A 22345-nucleotide genomic window follows, 5' to 3' on the forward strand; every position below is an offset into this window, starting at 1 on the left:
CACAATTTCCGAAGACGACGCTCCCCTTCTAGAGATCCGATTATCAGGCGTCCGACGAACCCCCTTCCAGTAGCTGGGACCAGGAAGAGGCAGCGAACTCAGGAACCCCCTCATGCAGAAGGCGCCCCACCACAAGATCCTCCACAACAACCCACGTCTCCAACTCCAAGCACAAACACACCACCCAACCCGGCCACAACTCCACCAGAACAGGAGATAGTAGTGGAGATAGAAATAGAGGAGAGAGAAAAAGGCACCCAGGCCAACCCAGAAACCAAGCAGATAGCTTTGGTTAATCACGTGGTTGCCTCTTTGTGGGAGGTTTCGTAGTCAGAACGCTGTGCCTCCATTTGAATCTCTGTGGATTTTAGTTGTGAGCAGGAAATGCTCTGCGAGATCGCGAGGAGTGGAGTTGCTTCTACTTGAAAGTCACATGCTCACTCCCCCGCTAGATAGCAATCACATTACCCCCTGCAGAAGGTCATGTGACCAGTCAATCCCAGCTCTGAAAGCAAGCCTTGGGCCGGGTACTGTTTACACATAGCTGGGGCTGGCCTGAGGCTAGCCCAAGTTTAGCATGACCATTTACACATCCGAGAAAGTCGACCTGAGGCAGGCCTGCCTCAGGTCGACTTTCTCATATGTGTAACGTGGGCCCTTTTCTCACAGGACTTTGAGACACACCTTGCTAAAATGGAACTGATGCCTTCAAGACTCGGCAAAACAAGCCTGAAGGTGAAGCCGAGAAAAAGTCGCTTATTCCAACAGAAGGAACAGTATCTGGAATATGCGATTTTTATAAAGGCAAGAGTTTGTTACGCAATGTTCAGCATTCTTACCTCATTGCCTCTGCTACTACAACACAAGCAAGTGTCGGAATAGGAGCTGAACACGTATTATGATGATTACATCACAAATTAGTTTCCTAACCCCTTGGGATAGCATAATCAGCTCGCAGAAAAATATCTGTATGTCCATCATGTGGATTCCGACTACCTGAGTGTGTACATATCTTTTTTTGTTTTTCTGCTGTTCCAACTGCTTATACGACAATCTAAAATTTGAAAATAGGATGTGCAGAAGATGGCTAGAAGACAAGGCCCATCATCGTAAAGCTAGTGAACTACAACAAGAGAATGGAAATATACAAGAAGTGTGCCGACCTCAAAGGAGCTCGTATCTCATCCACAAAGAACTGACATTGACAAGACAACAACTCATTGGTGAGGTGCAAAAGCATGTGAACATTAAAGCGATATACTACACTTTGGAATGGCCGCAGCATTTTTGGTCACGTTGGTCACTTTGACTTGAGCATGCAAAGCCAGGATGCATCTCAAGGACCAACAAGGTCCATGGCCCTCAGATCCTTGTGGTCACTGCGGCGGTCACTGCACCCAAGTCCTCGTCACAAGTCTGGTGAGTGGCGACGAGGGGACTTGGGGCCCACTCCGTCGGTCACTGGGCTTGCAGGGTTGTCTCCCCTTGCAGCGATCACTTGCTGCGGGTGCTGCATCCGAGACTGGTTGGAAGAGGAAGGTCGTCTTTCATCTTCCCTGGCACAGCTGGGAAAACTGCAGGGGTAAGTGTAGTCCCACCACCGGTCCAACGGAACTCAGCCACGTCACGACGTAGTTGCCACTGGAACGACACAGACAAACATGAATATAATTGAATATGTCTGCAATAGCAGCCACCTGCTATACTGTCAAATTCCTCTAGGAGTTCTGAGTGTTGTAGACTTTGTGCAGAGCAACAATCATAACTGTATTAGCTAACTATGGTACTACAAACTCCTTGGGTGAGATACTGTGAGTGACAGGCCTCGTATGCAGCTGTCACCTGCCCAAGGTGGCCAGTAGCTTTCTGATTTGTTTACCATGGGCAATATTTGATTATGCGTAGATGCCACAGATCCCAGATTGAGCCCTAAATGTCTGCATACCAATATCAATCAATCACAGATTTTGGTTTCAGTGTCGGGCAAATTGTCAATCGAGAGCAAAAGAAACTAAAGATGAAACACGAAATCAATGAACTAAGACCTTGTGCGGTAATACATCTGGGGCATACCTATATGGACATCTCTCATAATTTATCAGGTATAGTGCACTCCTGTTATAAAGAACACAGTTAATGTATAACAAAATTTCAGATACAAGAAAAATTCAGGGCCCCAAATCATCAGTTACATGTCGCTATACACTTCATTTATTTGGATATACTGAAATTTTTATATAATGAAAGAAAACTGCCAGTCCCAAGGACTACCTTATAATGGGGGTCGCCTGTAATGTATGGCTGGAAAAACAAATGACATTCAATGGTCAAAATCAGTGACCTGACCTATAGATCCTCATCATTTCATCTGAATATCAGATTTTCATCTTTCCCATCAAATCCACATTACTTCTGGACATTCTACACTGAAGTTTGATTGGAATTTTACATTTTCTGCCACAGCATCCTTTGAGCGCTGAGGCACGTAAAAAAGAGGCATCACACGGCAATCAAAAGGTAACATTCATGACGAATACAGTAGGGCAGATTTGTTGCGAAATCCTACCACTATGCATGGAGTTATACTTGCGACTTGTGATCGGGGAAGAGGGTGCATTCTCTTCCCATCTGGGCTCTTACCTCATGCTGCCAGGAGAGAAGACTGCCCCCATCAGGTCTGTGGTGTGGCATGGATGGAGCTGGAAAAATGGCCTCCCCAGATAGGGGTGCTCCTAACCAACACAAATGTCAAGAGTAATGAAAGACAAGGAAAAGTAGAAATTACACGGTGCGTAATATATGTCCCCGCCGGATGTAGCATTTTGTAGCAAAATGTACAATAAAGGTAAAAAATCAAGGTCAAAGGTCAAAGAAGTCAAAGGTCAAAATTCTGTGTACAAGTTTTGAAGCCCTCACCTATTGCCATCACATAAAGCAAACGGAATCGAAATTGGGTTAGAAATGGCGAAGGAGTAGCATTTTGTAGCAAAATGTACAATATAGATCAGAAATCAAGGTCAAAGGTCAAAGAAGTCAAAGGTCAAAATTCTGTGTACAAGTTTTGAAGCCCTCACCTAGTGCCATCACATAAAGCTAACAGAATCGAAATCGGGTTAGAAATAGCGAAGGAGTAGCATTTTGTAGCCAATGTACAATATAGGTCAAAAATCAAGGTCAAAGGTCAAAGAAGTCAAAGGTCAAAATTCTGTGTAGAAGTTTTGAAGCCCTCACCTAGTGCCATCACATAAAGCAAACGGAATCGAAATCCGGTTAGAAATGGCGAAGGAGTAGCATTTTGTAGCAAAATGTACAATATAGGTCAAAAATCAAGGTCAAAGGTCAAAATTCTGTGTAGAAGTTTTGAAGCCCTCACCTAGTGCCATCACATAAAGCAAACGGAATCGAAATCGGGTTAGAAATGGCGAAGGAGTAGCATTTCGTAGTAAAATGTACAATACAGGTCAAAGGTCAGGGTCAAAGGTCACAATTGAAATTCTGTGTAAAAGTTTCAAAGCTCCCATGTAGTGCTATCATATAAAGCAAACAGAATCAAAATTGGCCCATAAATGACAGAGAAGTAGCAAATTGAAAATTTTGATCACACACGGACGCACAGACAGACAGACGGACGCACGGACACACACACGTACGGAGCCCGTTTCATAGTCCCCTGCTCGAACTCGTTCGGCGGGGACAAAAATGAACATAATGATTAACTAGAAACTACTCCACTAAACACTTAAATTATATTAAAGTGTGATCTTCTATTCATAAACCTGGAACTGGCAGCTCAGTAGTACATATTGATTTTGCTCCAACTACAGTGCACTCCCATTACAACGAACACGGTTATAACGAAATTTCGTTATAACGAAGTAAAACTTCTGGTCCCAAAATTATTGCCATTAAAGTCTGTGGTACAAAATTTGCTTATAGCGAACACGGTTAAAGCGAAATTTTCATTATAAAGAAGTCTTTTCCGAGCGCCACTGACAAAGAAAAACAAAAGAAATGTGTCCAATTATAACGAAATGAGGATCGCTTCCAAAAATACATAGCGGAACAAGCATTTATAGCGTCTCTGCATGGAATGCTTCACATCACTGTGTGTTCGCTCTGTGTGTTACGCACAGTTTCCGAGGGGGACTTGCATAATTGCAATATCCACTGTACAATAATCTGAAATTAAACAAGGTTCGTTTTATTGTTCCAAAGGTACTTTATGACAAAACACACAGATTCTTAAAACACCAAATGTCCGTTAATTCGGAAATGAAATAGGGTTTGTTATTGCAAACATTTTGGCGTTATTCGAAAGGTTCGTTATCAAAGGTTCGTTAAACTGACAATGAAATATGGAAATTACGACAGTTCGTTAGTCCGAAAATGATAGGAATTCTAAACTTTTGTTAATTGGAACATTAAAAAAAAAGTTTCGTTAATTCAAAAGTGAAAAAGTTGTGTCCACTAAAAAAACTTTATTTTGTTTATGCTCTCTGTTAAATGTAATATTCTAACGAAATTAAAAAGATACCATCCCATTTCACATAGCTTCCAGTGTATGATGAGTATTCAACAAACAGAATATCACATGCGTGGTTTCCTTGGTTTTGTTATATATTGTATTTGTTCGGTTATAACGCAAATTCGTTATAACGAAAGAAAACTGCCGGTCCCGAGCATTTCCTTATAACGGGAGTGCACTGTATGAAATACAAACAGCTCTACCCACTTTTACATATACAAGGATATGTATAAGCACATACAAGCATTGCATATTAGGTGAATGTTTTTCTATTTGATTTGATAATCCGAGTGTAAAATACTGTATACGCTTAATATTTCACAAGGTTTTTATTTTCGTGAATTTCGCGAGTCAAGCGCTATTCGTGAATTTAAAGACATGCGAATATAACCACTCGCGAAATCGTCGGGAAGTCCCAATTCGCGAAAATTTAGACTCGCTAAATATATGGCATATACAGTAGATGCAAGGCACACTCTCACAAAAGTGCAGAAAATGGAATATAAAAAGGGATGTGGTCAGAAAAGCCATAACTCTATACTGACTGAACATTGGCGAAATCCAACATCATAACTAAACTCACTTCTAACACAGGGAGTATTATCACTATTGAAAAGTTAAATCAAACTGCAAAAGATTCCATACATAGAATTTGACACACAAACAAAAATCAATCTGAAAGTCATAAAACATGAGCCTACTGTTCCTTGATAAACAAATGAACATGCTAACAATAATTTTTATGTTTCTACTTGTTGCTGCTAAGGCAAGAGTTCTCATGACTTTCACCTCATACCTGAAACATCATCAATGTTACGGTATACAGCAGAAACAAAATGTCAGTTCTATCTTTGATTAACATTCAAGCATCATCCCCATTGATGTCTCACAAGTTATGGGAAACCCTATTATAAGAAGGTCATTGAGACCTCACTGTAAATGCACTTAAAAAAAAAAGAGAAACCAGATAAATGCAGAAATGGAAAATCTGTAAGTTTCTGTTGAATTCTCCTAGTTAAAAGCGGAACCTCATTGAAAGCGAGCTTGGTATAACAAGGTTTCCTTGAGATAAAAAGTGCCTCCATCATACAAGGGAGACAGACAGTCTCCCTTTCTTCCAGACATGGGGGGTCAACTATGTACCTGCTGAGTGATAAAGGTCCATCTCTCATGGCGCAACCTCTCCTGGTAGGCAGGTGGTACCATCTGCCACACCTCGTCCAGACTCAACAGTCTTCCATCTGCATTGCGAGTTCAACAAGAACGGAAGTCGTATCATATACTATGTGTCATATTAAGTTGTATCGGTACATGTAAATCAAGCAAATACAAGTGTGATTACGAAATATATAGAAAGAAGAAAGGCAGTCCGAACAATGTACATTTCCACTCATGTTCACATTGGCAAAATAAATAAGCTCAGACTGACAAAATATGGTAGAAATGTCATCATCAGCGGACCCTAAATCAAGAAATTTATGAAAAGGATATTATAAAAGTGCTTATGTCTTTACATAAGTCACATCCATGTACAAAGTTTGAAACATGAACATGAAACAAATATAAACCAAAGAATAGAAAAAGAAAGGGAATATGAATTGGTGAGATTGTGTGTAGGCCTATGTAACACAATAAAGCCAAAACTTGAGCAAGTTGCTTGAGCACTGTGAGCAGTCAGCATGAATACTTGCGCCATCTTATGCAATCATAGCAAGTTTTGACCTGCGATGCGAACGCTAAGACAACGCTTATAAGGCGAAAATGAATAAAATAAATAAATAAATAAATAAATAAATGAATGGCATTTTGCTTATGCGGGAGACAGATGTATACATCGTCCAAGCCAGAAGGCTGCGTTGTCTTCGCATTCGCGTCACAGATCTAAATGTCGCCATTAAATAGTGTCACAGGTACAGTACTTCTTTTATAATAAGATGTAGATGAAGTTCATACAGCTCGACCTTTGACCGTGAGAGTAGATTGTCACCCAATTATTTTTTTCCGATATACGACCTATTTATTTCTTTCCTTCCTACAAAAGTGCTTGATATATGTATTCTTCTTTGCACTAAGAACCGCATTGCTGGCAAATTATATCCTCTAAAAGCTGTTAATAAACTTGAGTAATTAGCTCAAAATCAAATTGGCATCTGTACCTCCTGTAGCATGATTATCTGGACCAAAAAAGATGCAGTATGTACATGGCTATTAAAGACATGGTGCCTTCAGCACCTTTTGCAGTTAGAGGCACAAATGTAAAATTAAAGGAATACCTATAAATTGGCACCTAGTGATACTGCACACTATGGTAATAAATGTCATTTTCTAACAATTTTATTCTCTAATGGGGGGGGGGGGGGCTCATAAGTATCATTGTACTTTTCATGATGTCACCAAATATGCTGTTGTACATCATCCGTCCCCCACCCCTTAAAAAACAACAACAATGAAACACAGTATTTTTTTTTCTCTCCCTCTCTTTTTCTAAGAAAAAAAAAATCCTGATAGATAGCACAATGTATAGACCACAACTTAAATTTGGGAGTGATGTTGCTTTGGCAATACATCTATATTCTCAAAATTACATATAAAAAGAAACAACAGCAAAAGAAAAAAAAGGAGAGGTCTAGGTCACCTGATGCTTTAAAATTCTAACCACTGACTTGCTAAAACCATGTCACATCCCAACTCAAAAAGTACATGAAAACAGGAATATCATATGAGAGGTGTGAAATGGTTTGTCACCCTTCCTCAGCTCCTATAAGCCTTACCAATCCTGCTCTAGAAAGCAAACAATCAACATAATTTACATATTTGCTGGCAGCCCCCCAATACACATATAATATGTGAACTTTGGCATTTCTCCGCTTGCTGACGCCTCACAGCTCATACATTTTTTTCCCCCTTCAGCTTTTTTCTTTCTTCTTTTTTTTTTCCTCCCTTCTCTCTGATGATGTGGAGAGAAAACTGGCTACCCTAGGCCTTCTACTGCAGGTACAGTTCAACGATGTAAAAGGCTAGATGAGAATAGGCCTAGCTGGCCGCCTGATCAGAGTGAATCAGCCCAAGGCATTTCAACTTTTGGTTTCTTGTGCTGTTGGTGAGCATAGTAAGAGCCAATCTCTTATTCATTTATTGTTTGTTTATCTGCTTTTTACTGATGAAAAAGAGGCAAACAGATATATACATGCCAGTCTGATTTCAGCATTCTGCCAAGTTTTCTAGTTTTGATATATGATAAGCCATGTTTAACTAGATGCATTGCATTTTGAATCACACCAAGAAAAAAAACTACACTGTATATATGCCATATGTATTTTGCAAGCAGGACATTTCACAAATTTGGAATTGATTGACAATATCATGCATTGTTTAATTCATGAGTGATTATTACAGTCATGAATGAGAAATAGGTAATATCCCATTTAAGAGAAAAGATATCAAATTTCACCCTTGGCGACGATATTCAGCAGCTCATTTGTGTATTAACTGGAGACAGTATTTCTACGCAATTTGACAATTCGGAAATAAGTCGACTTCCAAAATTTGCAACAAATAAACAAACAAATGGCATGAAATGACAGTAGTCTGAGATATCATTCTTTTTCTCTATCTCTATACTGATAGATGAAATACAATGTAAACACACATTACTGTTGGCAGACATGCCCACAGTAGCCATGAATTGTAATTTCTCTGTTTCTTTGTTTGGGGGAGGGGGCTACTTAATTTGCCGATTTTGCAATTATTTGACCTACTGAGATCATCGTGTTGACCATGTGAAATAATGTTCTACAACTTCACAAAACTCTTTAAAGATAAAAAATTCCTCTTATACATACAGCCAGATAAGCTGGTATCAGCAAATAACCTTTGATTTTACAATGAGTAAATCTCCAAACAGAATAATTTAATAATCCCTGCAGAAAATGTCCTAACAGTCAAATCTACTGTAAAACGAGGAATGTTCGCGAGCATTTTAATTTCGCGAATTTCGCGAGAGCCAAGATTTGCGAAATTAAAATGCTTGTGAAAGTTCTTGTCTACACTCTTCGTGAAAATTTCATGCGGCGAAAAAGCCATCGGCTCCAACTCGCGAAAATTTCATGCTGCGAAAATATCGTGTTTTACAGTATATCTTAAAATTTTACAAAAACAAACAAACAAACAAGCAAACAAACTGACAATACGTAGACTGATTTTTGACGAGGGATATTTCTTCTGAACAGTTCACGAGAAACCAGTACTTCTGACTGCACTCAGACAGCACAGAAAATGCCTAGGGAACACATAGACTGGCATCATATAAAATGTGTTGCAACAAGAAACAGAAACTTTACTTGACAGTTCCAATATAGCCCAGTAGAGACAAAAAAAAAGAAGAAAAAAAAGACGAGAGACAGAAACAGTGGGACAGAGTGAGAGGTATAAAGAGAGAGAGAGAGGGAGAGGGGGGGGGGGGGGGGGGAAGGGAGAGGAAGAGCAAGGGGGGGGGGGGTGAGATAGAAAGACATGCATAAAAGAATACTGAATGTACTACACACATCAAGAATCCATGCTATTCATCTCATCAGAGGATATTATGGTACAGTACCAAAATCATTTGTCAACACTTTCTCTCACACTCATGGACATTATTCTATTGAAAGCAAAGCTTTTATCTCTGATAGCTTCCCTCATGCCTATTTAACCTGGTACACAATCTATTTAGTATTAGAAATGTCAACAAACTCCAAAATCCTCAGCGGTTATAATAACCCTGGGGTAGGTGGTGTATGGTCTCACCTATGCTTGCAAATTGCATAATCACAAATCGTCTGTCAAAAAATGAAATGAAAAAAGCACACACAATATTTCAATACATTTTAAAGGACAAGTTCACCTTCATAAACATAAGGATTGAGAGAATGCAACAATATTAGTAGAACACATCAGTGAAAGTTTGAGGAAAATTGGACAATCGAAGCAAAAGTTATGAATTTTTAAAATTTTTGTGTTGGAACCGCTGGATGAGGAGACTACTACAGCTTGTGAGTCATATGCGTACAACAGTTAAATAAAGAAAATGTAAAGAAAATTCAACATATTTTCACTTTTTTCGCATAATAAAAGAGCACTTGACTTGCCTCTTTCTAAAGGCAGGGGGAATAATATTACCCATAACATTTGTCAGTAACGAGTCGGGGGAATGTGTACTTTTTTCAAAAGATGAAATTTTGTGAAATTCTCTTTATATTTTCCCTATATTGTTGTACGCATGTGACATCTAAGTTATTCACACACTGCAGTAGTCTTCTCATCCAGCGGTTACTGCACAAAAACTTCAAAAATTCATAACTTTTGAACGGATTGTCCGATTTTCCTCAAACTTTCAATGATGTGTTCTACTAATATTGCTACATTCTCTCAATCCTTATGTTTATGAAGGTGAACTTGTCCTTTAACTACTGCCACTGCTGCTGCTGCTTTTGCTGCTACTACTGAACTATAACAACAACTACTAAATGCTGTTGCTGCTCCTATTACTGCTACTACTACTGTACAACTACTAGTACATTGTATGTACAGTACTACTACAACCACACTCTACAACACAACTACCTTGACTACAACAACTACTACAACTACTACTACTACTACTACTTTGTGGTCCATGTTTGTTTGTTTGTTGCTTTTTTTTTTTTGCATATATTGCAGCCACATATTTGTGTGTGTGTGTGTGTGTGTGTGTGTGTGTGTGTGTGTGTGTGTGTGTGTCTTTCCACACAATGCATATTTTAAATGCCTGATGACCAAACTTCAATGACGTATGCTGAATATTAAAAATTTGCAAATGAGTTAAAATATATCTTCCAAAACTTGCTTGAAGACCTACAAAATTTGTAGTAGCCCTGGGACAGCATATGGAGTGGGAAGGCTGGCCGGCTCAAGTATATTTGAGAATCCCTGTATAGAATTATGTGTAGCCTTATCACCGATCTCTGTGTTTAAACACACACACAAGAAGAATTTCAAAGAATCTCCACTGGAGTTGACCATTACTGATGAGTGTACACTTCGACGCACATATTCACTGACCACCGTGATGGACCCTGTCGGTGGTTTGAATGTACCCCGGTCGGCAGCGAGTGAAGATTCGATTCAATCTGGCCACCAATGTCTCTCCATGTTACAGAGTCCTTAAACTTTTTTTTATCCTTGGATTACAGCTCATTCCTTGAGGTCCTAAAGCAATGCTAATTGATATAACCCTCAATTGATGTATTTTGCATTGGAAAAAAAGTACTACTCACAACAAGCTGAACTCAGCACATCTTAAAAAACAAACAAACAAACAAACAAACAAACAAACATAAAAACAAACAAACAAACAAACAAACAGACAGACAGAACAAAACAAGACTGATCTTTTTTGTTGAAGGACCATCCATCAACATCAGTCATACATCAGTTTGTTTTGTTCTGGTTAAGGTAGCAGTCATCGTTGGGGACAATTCTTGCTGTTCATGTGTGTGTGTGTGAGTGTGTGTGTGTGTGTGTGTGCTACACCACTGCTTGAACTGTCAGAACCATTGGAAGTGACAGGAAAAACATTCAACACTTTCATGATAATTCTTGCAATGCTTGTGATGCCCTCCCCTTGATTAAAGACAAACTAGACTAATTAACAATTCATCTCGTAAAACTGCATGACAAACATATAACTTTTTGGATATACGTTGTATGATATTGTCTTCATGTATGTCACAAAATTGCAAAAAAAAAAAAAGCCTCAAATAGTCTATGTTTTGGTCTGAATCTTCATGATACTTATCAAATTGACAACAACTGTCATTAGGTAGATGGGTTCAGACAGTGGTGAGATGTGATAGGAGGTTCCTTTTTTTCAATATTCTCACATGAGGGGAGATGTGTAAATGATGGAATTGCCTAGATATTTTGTCTCCTGACATTTTCAGCTACTTGGCCCAGTGCCAGAATGAGCTACAGGTACAGCACCTACACATGGCCAGCAAGAACTGGACTGTCGCTTCCCTCAACGAGGCTCAAGCATATATGTTTGGGATGTATCCTGTATGGTAATGACAATCAAGTTGGCAAAAAATGTCCGTAGATACATTATCGCACTGATCTTGTGTGGAGACTACAGAGCAAACCTTAGAGAAACAGAGTGAAAATCCATGCTAATGCTATAAGGCAAAGTAAAGTTTCGTAAGTTCTAATTTGAAAAATCATATTCAAATTGGATTTTAATGTCCTGGCTAAGTTTTTCATCACAAACTTGAACATTTGGGTTTTATCTTGATTGTATACAGATGCACACACATATACACACACACACAAAAAAAAACAACAACCACAAACCCAAACTAGAAATGTCGCTATGGCAACTGGTATGCCTCCACCTTAACCCGTTGAGGACGGTTTGATTTTGCTACAACATGCATTTCCCATAGACGCTTGCCCGAGTATACTCGGGACTCGTCCTCAATGGGTTAATGCATGGTTCTCCTATAAGTCTATACTACAATGTCTTGACAATGTGTGATGAGTTTCACATAATTGGCAAAATATTAAAATGACAGGTTTGTCACAAATGTGTTGAATGTTCACTTTCCTTGAACTAGGTTTAATTGGATGGATGGCTATAATGCCTAAGAGCACAGATATTTGGGGATTTGAGAATTTTTACTTCACTTTTGACTCTTTTTTTATGTCTATGCATTGATTAACTTTCAAGGTATTGAGAAAAAACGTAAGTTTACTATCAAATAGTAAATTTTTTGCATTTTAACTTGGCCTTTGACCCTGCACCTTTGACCCTACTATATGACCCTATGACCCTAAAATTCCCAAGAGAATCACTGTCAGGTAGAAGTTTCATTGTACCTTGAGTCACTTTCGAGATATGGACAAAGAAATGAAATTTAGCACTTTCACTTGTCCTTTGACCTTTGGGTAAGAAACTTCCCAGAGAATCTCTATTGGGTTATACATGTCTACATCAAGTTTCAAGAAAAATCTGGAAACTATTGCATTTAAATATGAGGGAAAAAGTGAAATTACCAGGAGTTGACCTTGATCTTTGACCCATGACCCAAACATTCCCTAGATAATCACTGCTAGTCAGTACATGCATATGTACTAAGTTCCATAAAGACAGCTTGAACCATTTTCAAGATATGGAGAAAAAAGTAAAATTTTAACATTTTCACTTGAGCTCTGACCTCTGACCTTTGACCTCATGACTCAAAACTCTCTCTGGAGAATCTTTATTTGGTATTGGTATACATGTATACACCAAGTTTCAAGAAAAAACCTCCAGGCATTGCATAGATATGGAGGAAATAGTGAAATTTTGAGCATTTGACCTTGACCTTTTGACCTTTGACCTTAAGCATGTGAGCCCAAAAGTTGATAGGCACAACTTCGTCCACTCATGCATACACATACCAAGTCTCATTATGATACCTTAAACGGTTTTTAAGTTACGCTGTCCACAAAATTCATTACGGATGGACAGAAGAACAGACGGAAGGACGGACGGAAGGACAGACGGAAGGACGGACGGAAGGACGGACGGAAGGACGGACGGAAGGACAGACAGAAGGAAGGACAACCCGAAAACATAATGCCTCCAGCGACAATTCGTGGCGGAGGCATAAAAAACTTGAAATCAAACTCTTTGAGACTGGAAAGAGAGAGAGAGAAAAAAAAAGAGACAGAGAGAAGAAAGAAAGCATACGTAAGAGTGTGATTGTGTGTGATTGTGTGTGTGTGCGTGTGTGTGTGCGTGTCTATGATGAAGCTGGATATCTTTCTGTTAACCCACTAGTAACTAAACTGCCCAAAACTGCCCATCTCATTACTCCCTAAAATGCCTGAAACCATCCGTCTGATTTTCATAATTTTATGCTTTACCATTTTTATTGTTTTCATAATATAGAATAATAAATCATGTAATTATGTAATTTGAAATAGGTCAAAGGTCAACAAAAGTATGTCAGAATCAAATTGTGACACACCATTCTCATGGTAAAGTCTTAACAGGCTTTCAAATAAACATAACTTATAATAGACATAAACATGCAGTGAGCTATTTTACATAATTTAGACAATTGCTGAAATGAGAGTAATATTGCTGTGACTTTAGGAAACAATAAGCAATTATGTATGGAATCTTCAGCTGCTAAAGGGTTGATAGGGGCCCATACAAATGTATGTACTGAAGCAAGGAAAGGTATTCAAGAGCATAAAAATGCTCAAAATTATAAATAAAACAATTTCAAATTACCGTAAAACCTAACATTTTTTTGCATGCATGAAACTTTCCTGAGGAGCAAAGATTTGCAAAAGTAAACGTAAGGTAAGAAGCATATGAAAGGTTTTATCTACATTATGCATTGAATGCTAGTCGCCAATTCGCGAAAGTTTCATGCTGCAAAAAAGGCCAGCGGATCCAGTTCACAATATATATTCACAAAATGTTAACATATTATGTGAGTAAACTGGTCTACCAGTCCCCACTGTTTGAGAGATGAAAAAGGGCATGCTAAATATTCAAGTGTATAATCATTTTGATAGCCACCACATACATGTATAATATATGATGGTTCGAACTCAACGAGCTCAAAAAGTAGTAAAACAAGATGATCAAACAAATGCGAGCATCAAAACTACACATCCTTGCAATAATAACTTAGCAGTGGAAACTGATCAATCATAAATGTACAACTATTCTACTCCTGTGTGATAGTACACAAAAGAGTGGAGTGAAACATAACATGTCAGAATATCAGTATAATATCCATATATCATATAACATATCAACTCTGGAGTCTGAATGAGAGTCATTTTTAAATGCAACAGGAATTTCCTTTAAAGGGATGGTACAGTATTGGTGGAGATGAGAATTGGGCTCATAACTTTTTGCGAGATACCAAGAAAACACGTATGATATAGTACAGAGCATACCATTTTAAGAGGAATTGAAAGTTTATTTGATGAAAATCGGGTTTGGAATGACTGAAACATCCAAAAACAAAGTAAAACAAAGCGAACGTAATAAAGTGTGGGTCCCATACTTTATTATAATCGCCCTTTTTTGGATACCTCAGCCATTTCAAAACCAATTTTCATCAAATAAACATTGAATTCCTCATAGAATTACATACTCTTTCATATTTCATAAGAGGTTTCTCATTATCTCACCAAAAAATGTTAGAAACCTGAAATTAGGTCTCAAGCAAAACTATACGATCCCTTTAATCACCCCCCCCCCCCCAACCCAGCTTTGCAGGATGACAGTCAGGTCCTCCTGGAAAATGATGACCCATGACCATAATCAGACAGTCAAAAAACAAAAGGAAACCATCTTTTTTGGAAGCTGTCTTTGGACAGTTTTTCAGTAAAATCTCTTCTTTGTATAGCATACAGCACCAGAGTAACACAAGTCAAAATTTTGAACAATATTAGTTATCTGGCTCTGCATGAGAGACAAAGAGCTCATCAAATCTCACATTTGTTACAAGTCAACCTAACATAACTTAAATCTGATGGGATCAAGTTTATCTGTTTTTGCTGCAGCAATAATAACCTGGCCTGTTGTAATCACACACAGTTTTTCACATAATATAGGTCTAAGGTCTTTGCTCACATAATCCGGCAGCAACTGAAATTGCACAACCATGACACAAGCACAGCAGAGTGTATTATACTAGCAACACTTCCATCATCTGTTTTTGTCTTAAAAGTGTTTGCTGCGCACAAATTCTTAGAGTCACCGTCAGTGAATTAGCAGAGTCACTAGCCATTCACAGACTAGGGGCATGTTTCATAAAGAGTTACAATCAATCTTATGCTCAATTTATGGAGCGTAACTCAGAGAATACTAAGCCACATCACACAAACCATGCACCAATGCCTGATCAGGCTTGTTTCTTGGATGAGACCTACACATTAAAATAGAAGCAAAGTCATTCTTAACATTGTCAAATACTGTCTATCTACTTGGGAATATGCCTACAGCACAGGGCAGAAAGTTTAATACTTTATGAATGCAAACAGAAACTGGCATCCACATTAACAAATTACTTCTCACACTTTTCACAAACCTGATTTACTCGCGGTGAAATAGAGGACAGGCACCGAGTAGCTCTGACTGTACAAGATGTGATACTCAAATTGGCAACTCTCAGCAACATCCCAGTTCCGCGTCTGAAGCTGTCTAGATGCAAGCAATCACAGAAAATAAAACGTGATAAAAATACAATGGCGCCATGAAATATTTCACTGTCAATCGCATAGTAGCAACCAACAATTTCTTACAAAAAGACGCAAGTGTTCAAATTTCTCCCTGTCTGAGATATCATAGCTCACAAAAATTGGGATGTCTTAATAAAAAAAAGTATTCTTTGAGAGACAAAGCAGGAAGCAGATCACAGAGGTCTTTTAACCTATTAGGGGCAATAACCTTACAGAGTGCAGTGACTCCTGTTATATGATGGAGGAAAGGGTAGTCATAGACCAAAGCTTGACAACTTGGCATTCCCCTTTCTCCAAGGCATGATTTGTATCAACTTTGATTATAATCTACCCATACTGCACATTCAAGAATGAATGAATGAAATTGTAAAAATGAAAATGATTTTATACCCGATGCACAATGCGTACCACAAAGCATGATAGATGACCTGAAGCTTTTGAATAATGAGGGATTACAAAATAAAAAAATGTAATGAATTTTAAATGTTGATATTGGCGTCACCACAAAGAATGAGTTTTAATCACCGTACCCTGTAACACCTTCAGCTGTATCCAGTCAAACTTACTGAAAAGGGAAGAAAAGAACTAAATTCTATTCATTCATGTAATATACCTTCCTTCAAGACCCTAATGATTGAGGGTAATAACAGCAGAACTCTCTGGTAGAAATGTGACAACACTGAATAGGCTTCTGAATACCGAAGATCATATTTTGATTCATTATTATTATGATCATTATTATGAATAAGACCAAGAGAGAACGAAAAGAGAGATGAGGCATTTGGACTTTGTCTAAACATCATCATGTCACTGCCATGAATTGACTTTAGCTCAGTTGGTAGTACAAATACCACTGCAAGGTAAGCAGTAGGTGTGAGGTTCAAATCCCAGGCAGGTTCCTTCTTTTTCACTTGGGTGTAACTTACAATACTTCAGCTTCAACATGTGATGCTAGTTACGGAAAGTACAGTTATGGGAAAAGAAACATAACCCCAAAATAAAAGGATGGACACTCCGAAAGTAGGGACAAGAATGGAGTCTTACATTGAAACTCCCCTCAGGTGGAGGCCACTCTTCATCCTCGATGTCGAGTGCTACGTCACTGTCTTCTGAGCAATCTGGACCAGGCTGAGAGGATGTTGCTGGTTCACTCCGAACCAATGGCTGACACAGAGGGCGCACCACCCCTTGATTTACAAGGTAGCAAACCTCCTCACACCCATTCTATAATGGTACACAGAAAGACACATGTAAATAAATACTAGTACATCACTGTGTATGCATGGATAAAAGTTAGTTCAAATATACCGCATATCGGAAAGCATGGATAGTACAATGTAGTTACAATAGTGATATGTACATAATTTAGATATGACAGACAGAGAATCATACCTGCACTTCACTATTGAAGTAATGTGTGACAAGTAATGATACAAACTAAAATGACAACAGAAGTAAAAGTGAATGATGAATTCGGATCATCTTGTGCACATACAGTAAAAGCATTCTATTACAACAATGTACTTGGATATAATTTGCAGAGATAATGTCCATATGTCGTCTTGACCTGTGCAATATTACCCTCTCCTACCCATCCCCCCCCCCCAAAAAAAAGTGTGCCATTAAAATCAAGGAGTACATAACTTATATCTATTTCCATTGCACATTTTGCCAGTTGATAAGATAATGACAGAACATGACTACTAGCCATTAAACTTTGTGACACATTTGTGACAAAAATACCTCTCAGTCTAGAAACATGGACAATGCCAACATAAAGCTAAGGTCAGTTACCAGTCCTGCCAAGGGCAAAGATATCATCGAGGAAAATCATGTTGCCAAGAAGCTTGGCAGGCTGGTTTCGTTTCACTGACGCAGTTAGACTGACTTGGGACTCCGGAGCGAGCGATAAACTCAATGGCATCACCCTCGCTCATCTGTGTACTGAGTACCATCCCCCTGGAAGATACTTCACAAGGTCATATTATTATACATTGTAGTACCCTATGTACAGCATCTCATCTCTAATTTTGTTCTAAAAAGGACAGTACAAGTGTATTCTTTAACACCATGACATTAAAAATAGTATCTTGGATTGTATCATATCCCTCACGAGTCTTCAATGCACTTATCTCAGGGGTTCTTCGCAAGAATATCTAGGATCAGACCTACTGTACACAGTATGAGCTACTGCTTAAAATGTAAACGCCTGACCTTTGGACTTTTTAGTCCATGACCTCTGACCTTATAAATCTTAAAAAAAAAATTTATTCATATTGAAAACTGAGATTATACATTACAGTGTGTACTAACTGTTAAAATCCAAAGCACTGCGTCCAAGTTATTGTGGTCACTATGGATGATTGAACAAGATCTGATAAGCCATGCATGTAATGTTTCTGGCACTATTGTACATAAAATAATGAGAATATGATTTACAATGTGTATCTTTTTTTTTGGGGGGGGGGGGTGGGGGGACAAAAGATATGATTTCTTTTGCTTTTTTAAAACCTTTAAATACCCCTCCCAAAAGAAATATTTGTTCTTACTGAGACCTTTGATCCTGGGTGGGACCTTGCAACATGGGTTATGAACATGAGTGTCACTGTCATATTATTGCGGTTGTACCTTGTGCAATGGTACAGCAGGCAAGCACTGCTTCTGAAGAGATTGTTCATTGTGTGGTACATACAATGTATGTGTACAATTCAGCAATAGGGGGGGGGGGGAGGAGGGGTTGGATGGAGGGGAAAGAGAAAGAAAACTTTAAAATGCTTTGATTCATATTGTCTTTGAGCAATGGTAAAGTTCCTGCTGCATGAGAACACTTTGTTTTGTAATACCCTAGAAGCCAAAATGTGACAGACCTGTTTGAGGTGAACATTTGAAGCTGATAGTAATAAAGTATATTGGAAAGTGGCTAGTTAAAATATTGCAGCCTGCCAGTCAAAGTCTGGAGTGGGTCTTTTTGGTTTATTCAAGTCAGTACACTGAATTTAAAGGAATAGAAACTCTTGTAGTCTTAACATACAATTGTATGATTGCTGGAAAAACAAGATACATGTATGTGAGCAGCCCTTCAGCCACTTCTGAACAGGGTCCACAAAGCAAAACTGTGTTTAGTTCAAAGATATACTAAACTTAACACTTTATGCCATCACAATAAATCAACCATCATAAAAGTACAATTGTGATCTCTTATTCCAAAGTATCTATATCTTTAGAACATATATTGTAATTGAGATATCAGTACTTTGCAGTACTGAAGTCATTTTCAGCCAATATTCTGTACAGCCAAGAAGCTTGCTTTGCTTGAATGACTGACAGCAAACAGAACAAAATTTTTTCTCTAAAATGCAGTGGTACATCTGTGCAGAGAATCTAAATTCAAGATCTTGACTCTCAACAACTTGAACCCGAATACATGTACATCCTTGGAAAAATATTCATATGGAAACATTTAGATTCATGGAATTGGCTGGAAACAAATGTTGTTTGCAATCATGTGAAAATTCAAATACAAAGGCAAATTCATGTAATTGTAATTTCATTGCATTTAAATAGATAATTTACAAATTCTGCACAAGTTGCGGTGAAAAAACAAACAAACAAACCGAGGGCAAATGCCAAGCTATGTCTTGCTTGCATATCACAATGGTTTAAATTGGTAACTTGACACAGCTTTCAAGCTGAGATACATGTCATAAAGATCTGAAGGTGATACTTTGACCTTTGATATTGTCAGACCTGACCAATATTCAAACCTGACCATCATCTTTAGATACCATGTACACTGTACCTATGGCACCTATTTTAATGGTCATAGCTCAAAGTTGTGGAAGGTTATTGAAAGTAAATATCAATATGCCTATTGTACATTTAAGTGAAGTATTTCTAATTACAATATGTATGTAAGGTTATTGACCCATTTGATCTCTGACCTTGTCAGACTTCATCAATATTCAAACTTGACGGCCACCTTAAAGGACAAGTTCACCTTTATAAACATAAGGATTGAGAGAATGTAGCAATATTAGTAGAACACATCATTGAAAGTTTGAGGAAAATCAGACAATCCGTTCAAAAGTTATGAATTTTTAAAATTTTTGTGCAGCAACCGCTGGATGAGAAGACTACTGCAGTGTATGAATAACTTGCGTACAACAATATAAGGAAAATATAAAGAAAATTTCACAAAATTTCATCTTTTGAAAAAAGTACACATTCCCCTGACTCGTTACCGACAAATGTTATGGGCAATATTATTCCCCCTGCCTTTAGAAAGAGGCAAGTCAAGAGCTCTTTTATTATGCGAAAAAAGTGAAAATATGTTGAATTTTCTTTTACATTTTCTTTATACTGTTGTACGCATATGACTCACAAGCTGTAGTAGTCTCCTCATCCAGCGGTTCCAACACAAAAATTTTAAAAATTCATAACTTTTGCATCGATTGTCCAATTTTCCTCAAACTTTCACTGATCTGTTCTACTAATATTGTTGCATTCTCTCAATCCTTATGTTTATGAAGGTGAACTTGTCCTTTAAGGTATCTTCATCTTTTACTGGTTCAGTGCAAGTATCTGTGGCAGGAGTTTCGTGGTTATAGCTCAGAGCTCTGGAAAGTTATTGAGAGTACTGGTACTCCACAAGTAAAAGAGTACAGTGCTTATCAGGAGAAGTTCATTGATCTTTTCACCTTTGCCCTTGTCTGATGACTTCAACCATAATCACACTTGACCGGCATCTTTGGGTGATGTACCTGTGGTTTGAGCTTCATGATCATACAATTCAGCGCTTAAAGCTGTGGAAAGATATTGAGAGTAGACTTCGTGGTAAGGTGCTTAGCAGGGAAAGTTCATTGTTGACCTGGGCCCCGTTTCATAAAACTTGTTATCAGTGACAAATTGTCATACTTGTTATAAGCTACTGAAATCCTTGCATCTAATTGGCTAAGACTAAGAGCAAATTTGTCAAAGAAATGTGGCAGTTGTCGCTGATAACAAGTTTTATGAAACGGGCCCCTGGTACTGGATGCATGATTTTTCAGCCAACAGGCATCTCGTTCCGAGTGGGTGAATGCTTGCTTAGTGCGCGAACCTTTGTTACAAGTGCGCGATAACAAGTTTACCACCGTGAGGCAGCATGTGGCCAGTAGAAAATCCACAAACAGTTCTCGACCAATGAGATTGCAGGATTCTTGCTACCAATAGTCGATGTCTTGATTCCGCGGAATTAAAAACACGCGAAACTCTTCTTACCCGACCAACCGCTCGCAAAAAATCAACTGCGCGCGAAATATTAGTCGCGCGAAAATATCCACTTTTACAGTACCGGTACATGGCATATTACAGAGACATGCCCACTGCCATTTCAACTTGGTTCTGTTCTGTCCTTCATTTCTTCAATCATGAAACATATATGCAGTACAGTTTATAGTTTGAATGTAGTATAATGTTTGTACTCTGAACAGAGAGAGGGTTCCATGCCCTGATAAAGTCAATAAATGTCAATATCATGTAAATCTGTGACCAGTGAATTAAAGTTATATTATTACTAGTAAATTCGGCAATCATGCACTTTAGTATTTATGTCGCCTTCTATCACAGTAGTAGATGATTCTATGTGTAAATGCCAAAGATCAGTCGGCATCTAGCTAGCTTGTCATCGCGGGGATGGCTATGTTCCGCGGAGACTGCGTCTGGCTTCACGGAATCCCCTCCCTCCCTCCTCGCCCTGGCCTTAGAGGTCGAGGTCCGTGAAAAGCCTTGCCAAAAAATGTTATAAAATTCCTCCGGACAGACGGAGTTTTCTTTCTAATCATGGTATAAAAGGCAATACACACTTTAACGTTTACATCACGGAAAACACTTGCTCGTTGCTCGCACTTCTCGCTTTTCGCTGGTGTGTTATTAGCTTACACATTTTATGTTTGACGCTTGACGGATCGATTACTGGATTCCACAGGCAGCTCAGCTGAGACCGAGATATACAGTGTACGAGCCGACTAGAATGTGTGCACCTGAATACAGTACAAACTCACACAGGGAGCGACTTCCAAACCACCAGAAAGTTCAGCTCATATCAAATGAAGGAAATAAAGTCTAGCATGCATAAATACGGTGGAAGTAAATTGATAACAAGATTACTTTGACGCACCATACATGATCTGATTTCCCATCTTTCTTTCAGTTGTCCCGCAAATCGCACGATTTCTGTGACATTTGCCCTGAATCGTTCATGATCGACAGACCCTGCCATATTCACGTGTTCACTCGGTTCGTCTGTTTACGTTTCTCTCGTACATTATACAGATCGTGAACACAATTACAACTGCATGATGCATTGACCAACGTGTATGTAGTTGTGGGGGAGTATGACATCTTCTTGTAAGCGCCTACCGAAGGCCGCCATGAAAATCAATTTCTCCGCCTTTCGGTTTGTTTAGTGCACCGTCTCTCGCATCCCTCATTAGCATTACCAGACTGTTGCCTGAAAGCATCAAATATGAAATGGTCAAAATTTCATCTAAATCTCAAAGCACAGTGAAATATAGT

At 38.5% G+C, this 22345-nt stretch overlaps 1 protein-coding gene across 1 annotated transcript; it reads right to left on the reverse strand.

The window, feature by feature from the left end:
* Positions 1–1434: 1434 nt before the first annotated feature.
* LOC139733514 (ubiquitin-like-conjugating enzyme ATG10) lies at positions 1435–22067 on the reverse strand. The gene is made up of 6 exons (XM_071644324.1): positions 21948–22067; positions 16835–17014; positions 15640–15748; positions 5669–5766; positions 2641–2732; positions 1435–1641 (listed from the first exon to the last, which is right to left on the reverse strand). The coding sequence occupies exons 1-6, from the start codon at positions 22047–22049 to the stop codon at positions 1548–1550; spliced, it is 675 nt and encodes a 224-aa protein (XP_071500425.1). The 5' UTR covers positions 22050–22067; the 3' UTR covers positions 1435–1547.
* Between the last annotated feature and the right edge of the window lie 278 nt (positions 22068–22345).

This window comes from Diadema antillarum, unplaced genomic scaffold (genome assembly GCF_040938485.1).
Source record: "Diadema antillarum isolate AM-2024a unplaced genomic scaffold, OU_Dant_1.0 seq00000481_RagTag, whole genome shotgun sequence".
NCBI lineage: Eukaryota > Metazoa > Echinodermata > Echinoidea > Diadematoida > Diadematidae > Diadema > Diadema antillarum.

Coding starts and splice junctions, on each gene's coding strand:
- LOC139733514 (XM_071644324.1), bottom strand. CDS start 22,049: ATGGCAGGGTCTGTCGATCATGAACGATTCAGGGCAAATGTCACAGAA. Junction 5,767..15,639: donor TTTCACCGCGAGTAAATCAG/GTTTGTGAAAAG, acceptor CTCGCAATGCAG/ATGGAAGACTGTTGAGTCTG. Junction 1,642..2,640: donor TTCTCTCCTGGCAGCATGAG/GTAAGAGCCCAG, acceptor GTGTCGTTCCAG/TGGCAACTACGTCGTGACGT.